Here is a 13,873-nt window from a genome sequence, read left to right as displayed (position 1 = left end):
AAAACCAATTTGCCCAACTGCACGTGTGCTCCTGAAGGGTTCCTGTATCATCAAGAGCACATGAACTTGCCACACCTGGGAATTTTTCAGATAAGGGAGGCTTATCTCTTATCCTTATGCATTATATCCTTACATATTTCAAGCATGTACATGGAAATCCTGCTAAAGTTTCTTCCCTGCTTTTTACTTTTTGCAAAATTAAAAAATGTATTTGCCAAACTAGAATGAATTAATATAATGATGATGATGTGATTTAATACAATAATCGTGTACATCATCAGTGTAGCAGATCAAGAGGGAGCAATGTTCTGAGAGCTATTAGGTGGTATAGAGTTTCTTGCCTTTACACCAACTCAGTCCCACCCAAGGTGTGGTTGACAGATAAATCCCACCTGCAAACTGTTAACTAGAGTACAGAAATAAAGAATACATATTTTAAAACTTTCATAAAATATAACAGCAGCTGTCTGACAGTTTGGAAATTTTTTTTAAAAAGTGTAAAGGAATCTTTTACCCTTTACACAGATAGTTTGAAAAGCACTGAGCACTGCATTAAATGACTCCCAGAGAACTAGAACTTATTCTTTTTTCCCCTCCCATCTTTTTTTTGGGGGGTGGGCTTTATGACCACTTTAGTTCTTTCTTCTCCCCACTTTGCTACCCAGCTTTGGGCTATATTGGTTTGCAAACTGGCCCCCATATACGGAGGACAAGGGAAGAGAAACCTGAGAAAGAGGCAGGCCACGCCAGGTTGGCAGGCGGCAGGTTTAACATGCAAAGAAACTTATTATACATAGGAGGCGTGTCTTGGGCAGCTACAAGAGAACAGATCTCCACACCTGCCCTCCAGAATCTTAAGGTTTCTGTAGAGGTTTTAACTGGGTGCAGTCCAAGTGGTCTCAGCAACCCATTACTGTTTCAAGGCGGAGTCCTTGGAACCAGCTCCCACTGTGGAAATGGTGGGCAGAGTACATTCCAAAGATGGAAAGCCCACCTACCAAAGTGTTGCCAATCTGCTATTGGTTGAGAATTCAGATAACTATATCAGCTTGAATTTTGTGCAAATTTGAGAAGCTCTGGGTGTCTGACCAGGCTCTCTTTGACAACAAAAACGAACTCGGAAGCATTCTGTGGCTGCTCAAAGACAGCTTTTTGAGTTTCATCCTTGTTTTCAGTCATTTGGGGGATAGTTGACATTGCCATGAAAGGACCCCTCAGTACAAATGTGTTACCTGAATAACAGGGCATGAATCATAGGATAATGCTAATTGTAAAGAATCTGGGTCTCAGTCTAACCTAATTCCTAGTAACCATTTATACTGACCGCACAGCATAAAATGTCCCAAATTTAGGTAATGCCTTTAGCTTACTGAGTACTTTACCTAAAGCAGTAAAGGATGAGACTAACACATTTGAATGTAAATCCTCTATGTTTCCTAGTTTTCAGAAAACTATTTGTACTTTAGGATGGATGCGGCCACTTAGTAAATGATCTACTGCATTTTAGTTGAATTTGAATCTACCTTCTCCAAAGAAGCATGTTATTATCATGTGACAAGTGTGCTTAACAAATTCAGCTTTGCTAGTGAGCAAAGGAAAGAGTGGAAAACTCAATCCAGTGTTCAGGCTCTGCAATTCACAGAACCAATTAAAGTGTACTATTTGTCAAAGTCAATGGAAACTCTGTGTCAGGATCAGCTTGAAAGAACATTAAAAGGAGAAATGGGTTCCAGCAGCAGGGAAAGGAAATTTCCGATTCTTATACAGAACCAACACCCACAGTATGTGTATCCTAATGCCTACATCCTACAGAATTCCTTTTTTAAAAGCAATGTTATAGTAGCATCTTGAAAACAAATTATGTGTCTACTTCAATGCTTATAAATAAAGTATTTTACAGTAGCCAAAATATGCTGTCATGAACCCTTTAGCATGACTGAAAGCTAAGAGCTGTAGGAATAAATCTGCAAATCCTCTACTATAGCATATGAATAATAAAGAAGGGAAAGAGAATGAATACAGATATCTTTTATAGTCCCAGTTTTCTCTCTTCTTCTCGCTTTCTCCTTCCATAAGTTGAGACAGATGGGTATTGAATGGGTAAATACTCAACTGAACTGGGGAGGATGGTTTAGACTAAACTGTACTGCAGAAATTGGGCTGAAACTGGGGAACAACATTAAAATATGCCATCAAGCACTGAATCAGCTGAACCAGCAATATTCAGCAGCACCATGGCTACGCTTTTATATTCTTTATATTAGGAGGAAATGGGAGTAGAAAAAGGAGGGCACTAAGTCTGATAGGCTAAAATTTGTTATAATCCCATCATAGAATCTCATGCATAGGGGTGAAATAGAACTTTAAAAGACTGAAACTATGCCCTTTGTTCTAAAATGTGGGAAAGAGCACAGAGACTTAGTGATTTGTTCCATTTAAGCAGATATATTCTTTTCACATGTTGACATTCTTGCCCCTTTCAGTTCAGACCAAGGTAGATGTGAACTGTACAGAAGCAGGACGCTTCCATTTCCTTGCTGTGAATGTGCGCTAAGAGTGACAAGAACAGATTGATTTAAGGAGAAGCAGAATCAACACTCAAAGTTGCTTGTCTCACAACCGTAACACTTATGTTGTGAAGATTTCACAGGAGCTTATTTGTTTAAAGGAAAAACACTCAAATCATCACTACATTAAGTTAAACACAATTAACTACACAGTTAAGCACAATTACGAGGATGAGTCAAAAATTATCCGCACTCCGGTTATTACTGAAATTTCTGGTGGTCGCAACTGTCTTATCAGCACTTTCCATTCAAGGCTACTGTCTCCCCAGTCACTGCTGTGCAGGTGTGAACGTGTTGCATCAGTTCATTTGTAACTGCGGTGTGAGCAAAACTGGATGCCCACCTTGTGATCTGCACAAAAGAAGAGCAGTGTGCGGTGATTCGTTTTTTGTGGTCTGAGGGTGTACCTGGTGCCGTTATTTATCAAAGACTTTGTGAGCAGTATGGAGAAAGTGTTTTGGCATGAAGAAGTGTGTATGAATGGATAGAGAAGTTCAAGGAAGGTCGCACAAGTGTTAGCTGTTAAGAAGGAGCCGGATTCACTTCTGATGAAGAAGTGAAGGCAGCCATTTGTGGCTCACAGCTCAGCCTAAAACATTTTTTAATGAGGGAATACGAAAGCTTGTTGACAGATAGACAGTGTCTTGAAAACCAAGGAGATTATGTTGAAAATGATGTATTTGTCTTTTCTAAAAATTAATTAAAATAAATTCTACAACCAGAGTGCAGATAATTTGTGACTCACCCCCGTATTTAGTCAGCATAAGCATGTCCTTAGATGAAAATTACCATATTGAACTGCCTAAGTTACAGTGAGTTCCTAAGGATATTTTTCAATAATTATTATTTACATTTGCATGGCTCTTAATAATTTATAAGGCACATGCTTTTTCGCAACCTTCACAACTCTGTAGTTTAGTCAGGGCAAATGACGATGGTGATGATGGTGATGATAATGGTGGTGGTATCTTTTTTTTTTAATTTTTCCTTCACTTTTTTTTTTTTGGCCGCACTGTACAGCATGTGGAATCTTAGTTCCCCAACGAGGGATCAAACCCACGCCCTCTGCAGTGGAAGCGTGGATTCTTAACCACTGGACCGCCAGGGAAGTCCCTGGTGGTGTCTTTTTTTAAACATAAGCAAATGGGGATTCAGAGAGCTTAATGCACCTACTGTGGATCACACAGTCATTGCTGACCAGGTCCTTCCTCTTGATAAGCAGTGCTTTCTCTGTTGCTCAGTATCTTAGGGTATATATTTATCGTTAAAACATTTTTGAAACTTTAAAACAAGATCCTTTTTATGCATGAAGCAATGTGTGTTCATGAGTAAATATAACCAAATGGCTCAAATGGCTTAGTATACATCATCCTTTATATAAATGGTTCACCAAGTTATCAGCTAAAGAGAAAACACTCCTAGAAAGATCATAAATAGATGTCATTAAATGTTCTTCCTTATATACTTAAATTTTAGATAGTTTTAGAAAGGTCCCCAGGAAACATGGGGAACCTGTGAGGCCACTCATAGGCAAAACTATTTTAAAAAGGAGAATTTTCCTTAAATTTCCTTAGCTGTTTAAACTAGCATTATATTAAATGTATTATTCTCCTTTTTAAGAAATTATTAGATAAGACAAAATTTCTAAATTATAAAATAAGTATATATAACAAAAAATAAAATAATAAAAGGATCAAGGTTTTGAAGTGTTCACTGCTTTTTTTTTTTTTAATACATGTGAGAAAGGAAATACAGGCATTACAAGTCCCAAAGATTGAAGTTTGTCTTTTGAAGCACATCAGCCTACAAGTATATGAACACTGGAGTTCTGTGTGCATAATATGTAACTTATTACATACCAAGGAATTATATATAACTGGGAAAGATCGTTTTCTCTAATGCTGATCACGAACATCTGAGTCAGAAATTAAAAGGAGATTTGGCATGAACCGGGATTATTTTAATTTCTCAATTTTGAACTATTTAAAAATTTTCAGTTGATTTTAAATAGCATATTAAATGTTATTACTTATGAATTACGGAAGCATAAAAAATATTACCCTTACTCTCATTAATACCCTGCAGTTTACACACTATCCCTTTAATAAAAATGTAATATCTTAAAATGTTCATTTAAAAGTCAATCTAAATTATGTTGCCATTTTTAATTAATGAGCTGAGATGGAATCTATAAGGAAGAAGGTATTATGGCATTACTCCATTTAAAGTAGTAGTGGTGGATACTGATGCCCCACTGCTGCCCCTACTAGCTGCTGTCCAGGAAATGTGCACAGGGCTGCGTGACTTTGATGTCTGTGCTGCTCACTCCTCCCCCAGCTAAATTCATTTTCAGCCATGTTACTGAATCGGCAAGCATGATCATTTACTCATAGTAATCTGGTCTGATTTGTCATGCACTGGAATATACTCACCATCTCAGAATCTACGTTCTTATCTTTCACACAGCTAAAAATTGATTCAGAAGGAAGTTCTCTTTTACATACAATTTCCATGATTTTCAGAATGCACTGCACATTTGAAAAGATGTTTGGATACTTGCTATATAATCCTCCAGAGAAAGAAAGTGCTATTGTAAGAAAAATAATTTGTGAGAAATATTTCATTAACATCTCACACTGTTTCATTTGTCTTTTGGTTATTAAACTATAATTATATTCAGTACTTAAAGGCTGAAATGGCTGTGTATTTCCCCATCTACTGAAGATTAACAATGCTATGTATGACCCCTAGTGGTGTAATATAAAACTACAAGGCAAATAATTTATACATGAGAGTTTATATAATTCAGAACAGCAATTACATAATGGTTGAATGCCCAATTAAGTATAGTTACTACACAACAATCCCTGGAAACTTCCAGCTGAAAATAAATCAAATTAGAATAGATACTATTCATAATGGATACTTTGAAATTGTAATCAATGTCATTGCTTTTAAACCAACATTCTCCAGTTTAATTCTTTTCAAGATGTAGTTGTTATTGATTTTTAAAAGTATACAGTTTAACTACAGCAACAATTATGTCATTTAACATAAGACTGGTATTTAACAGAACCATCTTTGTGCTGTTCTTTTTACGGTTTTTTTAAACAATCTATGAGTTTCAGTCCATTGACACAGTGGAAAAATTAGTAATAACCATTCTTCTATTGGATGGCTATATGGGTAGGTAGCAGTAACTAATAGCCTCAGGTAGGAATCCATCCGTTGCTGAAGATGAACGTGTAGCCTAAGTAGGGCTCTACTTAATGGTATGTGATAAGAGGGCAATATCTGGGATTTTATCCTTATATGAAACAAAGATGTTGGTGTCCTTATGATATATCAACAATAACAAGCTAGCATAAGAACTTGAGGTGTTATGAAAATGATTTTTCAAAATGTGTTTGCCACTACTACCTGAATACTTGACGAATCGCTATGCTGAACACTGTGAGGAGTTAAAAGAGATTTATAACGTAATGAAGAAAGCAAAACAAGTGACATGATAGACACAAATTCCTATATGGCCAATCTACAGGCACATCTTGGTTTCAGAACCTATCAAAACCTGTATCCAAAACACTTCCACTATTACCTTCTACTCCCTCCTCTATGGCTTTTCCCAAATATTACTCCCGTTCTTATATCTTGAGTGTCTTTATTTCTTATCCTACAACATATTAATCTTCTCCTCTTTTGACCATTTTTTTTCATCCAAACTATTGACATATTTCTCCTTTCTTTCATAGCTAAGCTTTTTAAAACAATTCACCATCTTTGTCTTATGCTTAAACTTTCCCTTCATTCTTTGTTCACCTCCAATCTGAATTTTGCTTCCACTGGGGAATGCACCCAAGGACAATGACTTTCCGACTGCAGAAACCCATCACCCCTCTCAGACCTCCTATTATTTAATACTTTTACAGCTCTTGATAATGTTCATCTTCTTCAATCTCCCCTCTTTGGGTTTCTATATCATCGCTCCCTTCTGTTTCTCTTAATTCTCCTCTACTGGTTGATGTCTGTTACTCCAATAATCTATTAAATGTTTATGTTCCCCCAAGACTCTACTACTAGAATAACTTTCTCCCCACCACCACCTCCTATTCCCAGGTTATCTCATCCACGCTAACAGTGATGACTGTCAAATGATCCACGTTGATACCATGAAATAAGTGATTCCCAGGCTTTACTTATTTCCCTAGTTTCAAACCTGTGTTTCCAACTGGGTATATATACCTGAGTTACCTTCAAATTCAATATGTCCAATGTTTCTCCAAAATTTTCTCAGTTTAGAGCACCATTATCTTGACCTTATTAGTCAATATGTAAAATTTAAGATTCATCCTGAATTCCTCACTTCCCCTTACAGCTTAGATCCAAGTGATCACCACCAAGTCCAGGGTGTTTTTTTTTTAAATCTCCTACACTTTTCAAAACTAGTTTACCCTCTCCATCCTCATTTTAGAAGTTCATACTGCTAACATCCCTCGCCTGTCCGAACGTCATAGCTAATGGACCCCCTGCGTTCACTCACTCCAGCCCAGCATCTACATCACCACTAGTTACCTTACTAAAATATCTGAATTTAACTTTCTTGAAATCCAGTGAGTTAGATACTACTACAGATGAGAAAACTGAGTCACGGACAAGGTCATACACTTAGTTAAGCAGGGAATTTAAAAGTGAAACCCATGCAGTCTCACCCAGAAGCCATGCTCTTCAATACTGAACCTATTATCTTTCACGAAAAAATAAAATGTAGTCTATACTCTCTACAGTAAGAGTCTGAGCTTCTCAAAATATAACATGAAACATTTATAAGTATAGAAAATAAAAGACAGTCTACCGTATAAATATGGTTGAAGCCTAAGTAAATGTTGTTTAAAACTTTCCAGGTGACCATGAAGGAAATATATAAAAAGTCGTAAGAAGACCAAATAGCCAATCTGTCAAAAGAGAAAGAAAAAAAGCATTTTTGTGTTGCATCAATAAATGTTTAACAACCATAAGGAAAATAAACCATTTTATCGTTACATTTGCTTTTGATGAAACAATTTCAAATTCAGTTGAGATTATGTGCTTTTGAAATAACTTTGAAACATTTATATCAAAGTTGAAATACTGGTTCAGCAAAAAAAAAATTCATAAATCCTCTCTCCATTACATATAATAACCAATACTGAATGCTATTTTGTTCTATGTCCTTTAGAACAGTATTTCTCAAATTGCAAGTCATGTCCCTTAAGTGAGTCATGAAATCAATAGAAAGGGGATATTTAAGTAAAAGAAAAGAAAAAATATCACAGTACATTGCACAGTGCCTTGTTTCAGTATATAAATGAATGATAAATGAATGCGTATTATGTGTGTTCTGGGTTGCAACAGTTCTAAGAAATATTCTGCCTGTGCATAGTATGCTGTACTAAGGTTTCCAATTCCCTCGTGAAAACACACACACACACACGTCATTGCTAAATACACACTTTCATATCTTACTTCTGTGAAGTTTAAAATACATGTATAGCTAAAACTGTTTTACACAGACAACAGAAAATGACATATCTGCAAAAATATGATACATAAGATTTCACAGAAAATGAGGAGAAAAAACACAAACTATAGAAATAAATGGAACATAAGTGCCTAAATTGCTAAATCATAAAATTATGGAAAAGGACCAAATAATAAAAGTAACTATCACTATCAAGGTATGCATATATCCAAAGCCTCTTAACAATGATGCAGGGTATTATTATTTTTTTTGACATACAATAAACTGCATATATTTTAAAGTGTACATTGATATTTTTCTTATTAGTAATGTATATATGGCAATCCCAATCTCCCAATTCATCCCACCCCAGCACCCCCTCCCCCCCCCCCACCTTCCCCACTTGGTGTCCATATGTTTGTTCTCTACATCTGTGTCTCTATTTCTGCCTTGCAAACTGGTTGATTTGTGCCATTTTTCTATATTCCTTATATACGTGTTAATATACGATATTTGGTTTTCTCTTTCAATGCAGGCTATTATTAGATCTACATGTAAAAAAATAAAATTAAATTCAAAAGATGATTCTACCAAGTCTCAGTGCTTCACCCAAGACTATTAAGCAGGTAAGCAGCATTACAGGACTTTGAACCCAGAACTGTGTGTACTGCATCAAAGACATGAAATTTCTATTACAGCAGTGATTTCTAAATACTTTTATCAAAAACTTTTATCATTAAAATAAATGTGAATGCACCATATTTATAAATGTATCCATAAATTATAAACATGCACTATTTACAGACTTTTAAAAATAAATAAAAATAAAATGTTGATGTCATGCCAAAGGATTCTTTCATATAAATCACTTTGATATAGTATTATGCTTCTCCAAGAGACTGAAGTTATATGAGACTTAAGTAGACATCAATAGACCATTTAAAAGAATATTGCAATAGTCTAATAAGTGAGAATATTAAAGTCAGAAATAATAAATTCATCAGAAGAAAAATTTAAGATTTTGCAAGAGATCAGAGAAGGATATTGAAAGCAATACCTTAAAAATTTAATGTGGGTCAAAAGAGAAAAATACATAATCAATGTATCAGTTTGCATAACTGCTGTATTATACACCAATTTGATGAGTTTCACCTGATCCAGAAGTGAAACTCTATATATAACTAGGCTTGGGAAAATAGTTTTAAAAGCTTTCATCTGTAACATTCTGAAAAGCCAGATTTTTATTGAAAAATCTGCCATTCTTTATCTCTAAGGAATTCTGGAACTTTCTGTGCATCTGTCCTCATGTTTCATTTGTGTACATACTCTCTCTGTAGCTTGACAACTTAAGCTTTGCCTCCTAGACTAAATTTCTGCTTGCCAGTTCCTTTCTCTGCTAGCCCATCTTTTCTTCCTTTTATTCTTTAACTCCCCTTTCCTTCTCTTTTTATCTTTTCTTATTCTCATTTCTCTGACTGTTATCTGTGAAAGAGAAATGCTGAATAATATTTATTATGTATTACATTTTAATAGTTGGTCATGTGTTTTATGTTTTTTATAGAAGCTTGAAGAACATTGCTTATATTCCTATCTAAAATATATTAAACCTACTGTTGCTTATATGTTATTCCTATACTTTAATAAGTAGACTTCAGTAGTTAAGATTCTACACTCAGAGGAAAACGAGGAAAGAATGAACACCAAATTTGAAAGTAAGTAACATTAGGAAAGTCAGGTATTTCTGGCTCTTCCCAACCCTGAGCTATATACTTCTTTGTCAAAAGAGAAACAAAGTGCTGCGTATGAAAGGTGAATAATGCCTTTATGGCAATAGCCTTAAATATACCATCCTGTCAATAAGAAAAGATCAAAAAGGAACTTTCCAATTGACTATTAGATATATAAGGAAATTCCTACAAAGAAAAGGAGGATAATTGAAATGGCTTCTTGCCTAAAATCAAAGGTACTCGCTGATTTCTACTAGCTAACTTATATTGTCTAGAACAATAAAAAGGAAGCATTAAAATTAGTAAAACTGACAGCCAAGGTAAATGAGTAAAATCATAGTTTAGAGTCCACTGGACTCTGAGTTTCAAAATCTTCTCTGCTGAGATCTTGGATAATTCACTTAGATGCTCTATGCCTAGTCTGTGGAATAGTGGATGATAATAGCACCTACCTTTTAAGATTGTTGTGAAGATTATATAAGTTATCATGTCTAATACATCTAAAGCACTGATCATTGTGCAATGCAAATAGTCTAAACATTCAGATGAGAGGATATAGGAATGTTTTTTAAGTTAAATGAATCCATGCTATACGTAAATTATGAGCAATACATGCAATGGCTAAAACTTTATTTTAGAGCCATTTTTATTGCTGGCAGAAATATAAAATGCAAAAAATGGAAAAAGTTCACTAAAGGGGATGCAAAGGAAAGGAGAGAAAAGCCACACGTGCTCTATGTTCTTCCACTCCACTCTTTCTCCATCACAAACTAATATATAAACATATATATCTTTTTATATTATATAAATATTGAAATCCCAAAATAATTATATAAATATAAGCTCTTAGATATCACCGTAATGAACAGTTTGGGAAAGAAAGAAGAAAGAAGAAAGAGACATCATACTTTTACTCATCTCTTTGCCTCCAGTTCTGGTAAAGCCTCAATTCTTTGCATGTTCAATTTCTATTATGTGTTCTCTGTATCTTGCCTGGTGTCCATAACTCTTTTACCCTCAAACGTATTATAGAGGATCTAGACTTAATTTATAAGGTCTGAAATACAGTATCTTCCAAAAATGCCCTGGCTGACTCTTGAATATCTTCATGCTCATTCTCACAGTTCATAATCAAAATTAAATAAGGAAAAATATATTTTTTCAAATAATGCCATACTTAATTTCAAATGATATACATACATATGTTGATATATACATATGTATATATTTCTTTATTCTTAAAGAAATTATTCTTCTTGTTTTTCTATTCTTTGCAATAAAACCATTAGTTAAGCTAAATTTCTTTGATTAGTAATAAATTTTGCAGCAGGCAACCTTGATCATTACAGGAAGTGGAACCTATATCTTCCAGGACCTTATGAAACATGAGTTAAAGAACACAGTTTCCCATCTTATGGCTCTAAAATGACATAGAATACTGAGAGAACAAAATCTTCTCAAATCAGGCAACAATTTAAGAATATCAGTCAGCATTTTTAAATGGAAAAGTGGCATTTAGCAATCCTTAAAATAGGAGAAAATCTATATATACTCAGAAATAAGTACAAACTTGATTTTTAATTAAATGTTATTTTCTTACATAGTTGGTGAAACTGTATTTTCTCAAACTATCTCTATATGCATATCAAGCAATAATGTAGTGTCCACATTTAGAGGAGATTAAAATAAACTACAAAACAAGAATATTCTGTAATAAAACCAAATGGCCTGTTTAGATCCTAAAACAGCAGATATCATGTCACTAGATGTAGCACATGCAGCAATTAAAATACATTAAAATTATTTTAAAACATACCTTCACCAGCTTTATTTCAACTGAGTATAAGTATGTCTTTAGGAACGCATCACAACATAGTCTGTATAAAACTGATTCCGCAACAAAAAATAAGGCAGGCAGGTGATCGTAATCAAAGGCAGCATGGTCCAGGGAAGCATAAAGCATATTTAAAGCTTCTGAAAAATTAAAAAGTAGAAACTCCATAATTTATAAATTATGCTGTTTTTCTACATTGTAAAGTCTTATACCCACATTGTGGTTTTAAAACATTCACAAAGTCTTTGACATCCTTCCCATCAAGAGGTAAAGTCTATGTCCCCTTCTGCTTGAACCTGAGCAGGCCTTGTGACTGCTTCAACCAATAGAATATGGCAGAAGTGACACTGCATGACCTAGATCAGAAAAGGCAGTACAGTTGCCCCCTCAATCTCTTTGTCAAGATACTAGCTTTGGAATTCTAAGCTGCCATGTAGGAAGTTCAGGTACTCAGAAGTCACTAAGCTGGAGAGACTACAGCGGTGGGGGAGTGCAAGGGGAGGCAAGGAGAGAAAGAAATGCCCTAGGAGCTCCAGCTCTTCCAGCCAATACAAAAGAGATCACTAGACCACATATATAATGGTGGGGAACAGGACAGAACTGGATGACAAAAGACAGAGCTCAAGATAAGTGCTATAAAAGAGAGAAGCAGAAGACTAGAAAATCCAAGCAGAGGAAATAAGGCCCAATGAAACTGAACAAGGAAGAATATAGGACTAAGGTCCTACAGAAAATTGCACCTCAAGTCGTTACAGGCATATGTCATTTTATTCACTTTGATTTATTGTCCTTTGAAGATATTGCCTTTTTTTTTTTTTTTTTTTTAACAAATGGAGGGTTTCTGGCAACCCTGCATCTAGCAAGTCTATCAGTGCCACTTTTCCAACAGAATTATTTTTTAATTAAGGTGTGTACATTTTTCAGACATAATCCTATTGCACATTTGATAGACCACAGTATAGTATAAACATAATTTTTATATGCACTGTGAAACAAAAAAATTCACATGACTCACTTTATTGCAATATTCACTTTATTATGGTGATCTGGAATCAGACTCTCAATATCTCCAAGAATGTGCTGATACAAAGATTTTGAGGAGCTTTCGTGAACAAAACTGAGGTTTAACGGACAAAGAAGAGCAAGTAGCTGCTGGTTGCTGGTAAGCCAAGATTGTTTACTTCAATATCACTTGAACATTTAATAGGGTCAGGCTGTGGATAGCACTGTCATAAAGTGCCATAAAGGCAAGTTAAATACAAAATCACTCATTCTTCCTGTTGCTTGAAAGCTCCCAGATAGCACTACAAAACCCAATTTACATGGGGAAATACTCTGACCTCATATGGTTAACATTCTAAAACTCATTTTAAAAGGCATACACATAAAATTTAGGATAATGATAGAAGGAAGTTTATTTCCTTGAAAATAATGTTTTTTAATTTCTTTTTTAGATTGGTTGGAGGGTGGTTTAAAGGAGACATGGAAATAAGAAGTGATAAATGAAAAGGTAATGAGTAAAATGGCTGTTTAAAACAAGTGAAAAACAAATGTCCGTTTGGTTAATGTTTTGTGAGTAAGAATTATAAAATGCAGAAACAAGTTTCTCTAAAGTATAGTGCCTTTGGAATTGAAAATAACTAAATGACATTTTATATTACTTTTTAATTAGTTACTAATTTTAGGAAAAAGCAATAAAGACTCTGTTGAGCAAAAGTTTTTAAAACAATTTTGTAATTAAAAAGTTGAGCAGCCAAATTTATAAATTCAAAATTACAAAAGGAACTTTCATAATGAAACATTATCAGATTTTTCAATAGAGAAAGGCAAATTTTCCTTGGCTCCTGCACAATTTCTAAATATTAAAGTTCTCAAATTATGCCTTCACTGCTAATCTAGAAAACACTTAGGGTAATTAAGAAGAGCTTAGTTAGAGGACATACCATCTTGGATTTCTCCTTTGCACTGAGCCAGATATATTACTTCAGTCCATGTAGTAGGAAGGTGCACATGCCTCCCAATACCTAAGGTTCTGAGACCCAATTTCCTCTGTTATGGAGAAGAAAAAAGAGGCAAACAAAAATGTACAGCTTTTAAATTTTCATATATATATTTATTTTTATTATCTATATTTTATTTATTCTATTATTTATTTAATATTTACAATTTATTAATATTTTATCATTTATTTTTATTGAATATAGTTGATTTACAATATTGTTTTAGTTTCAGGTATACAGCAAAGTGA

At 34.4% G+C, this 13,873-nt stretch overlaps 1 protein-coding gene across 1 annotated transcript in view; it reads right to left on the bottom strand.

Moving 5' to 3' along the window:
* TMEM232 (transmembrane protein 232) overlaps window positions 1–13,873 on the bottom strand; it is a 229,781-nt gene that overhangs the window by 207,332 nt on the left and 8,576 nt on the right. The window contains exons 3-6 of the mRNA XM_057720062.1: window positions 13,569–13,674; window positions 11,608–11,765; window positions 7,420–7,519; window positions 5,000–5,154 (exon numbers count right to left, since the gene is read on the bottom strand). Coding sequence (XP_057576045.1) covers window positions 5,000–5,154; window positions 7,420–7,519; window positions 11,608–11,765; window positions 13,569–13,674 — 519 coding nt within the window. The remainder of the gene's footprint in view (window positions 1–4,999; window positions 5,155–7,419; window positions 7,520–11,607; window positions 11,766–13,568; window positions 13,675–13,873) is intronic.

Source organism: Hippopotamus amphibius, chromosome 1 (genome assembly GCF_030028045.1).
Source record: "Hippopotamus amphibius kiboko isolate mHipAmp2 chromosome 1, mHipAmp2.hap2, whole genome shotgun sequence".
In the NCBI taxonomy this organism is placed as follows: domain Eukaryota; kingdom Metazoa; phylum Chordata; class Mammalia; order Artiodactyla; family Hippopotamidae; genus Hippopotamus; species Hippopotamus amphibius.
This window is presented reverse-complemented; position numbering and strand designations above follow the sequence as displayed.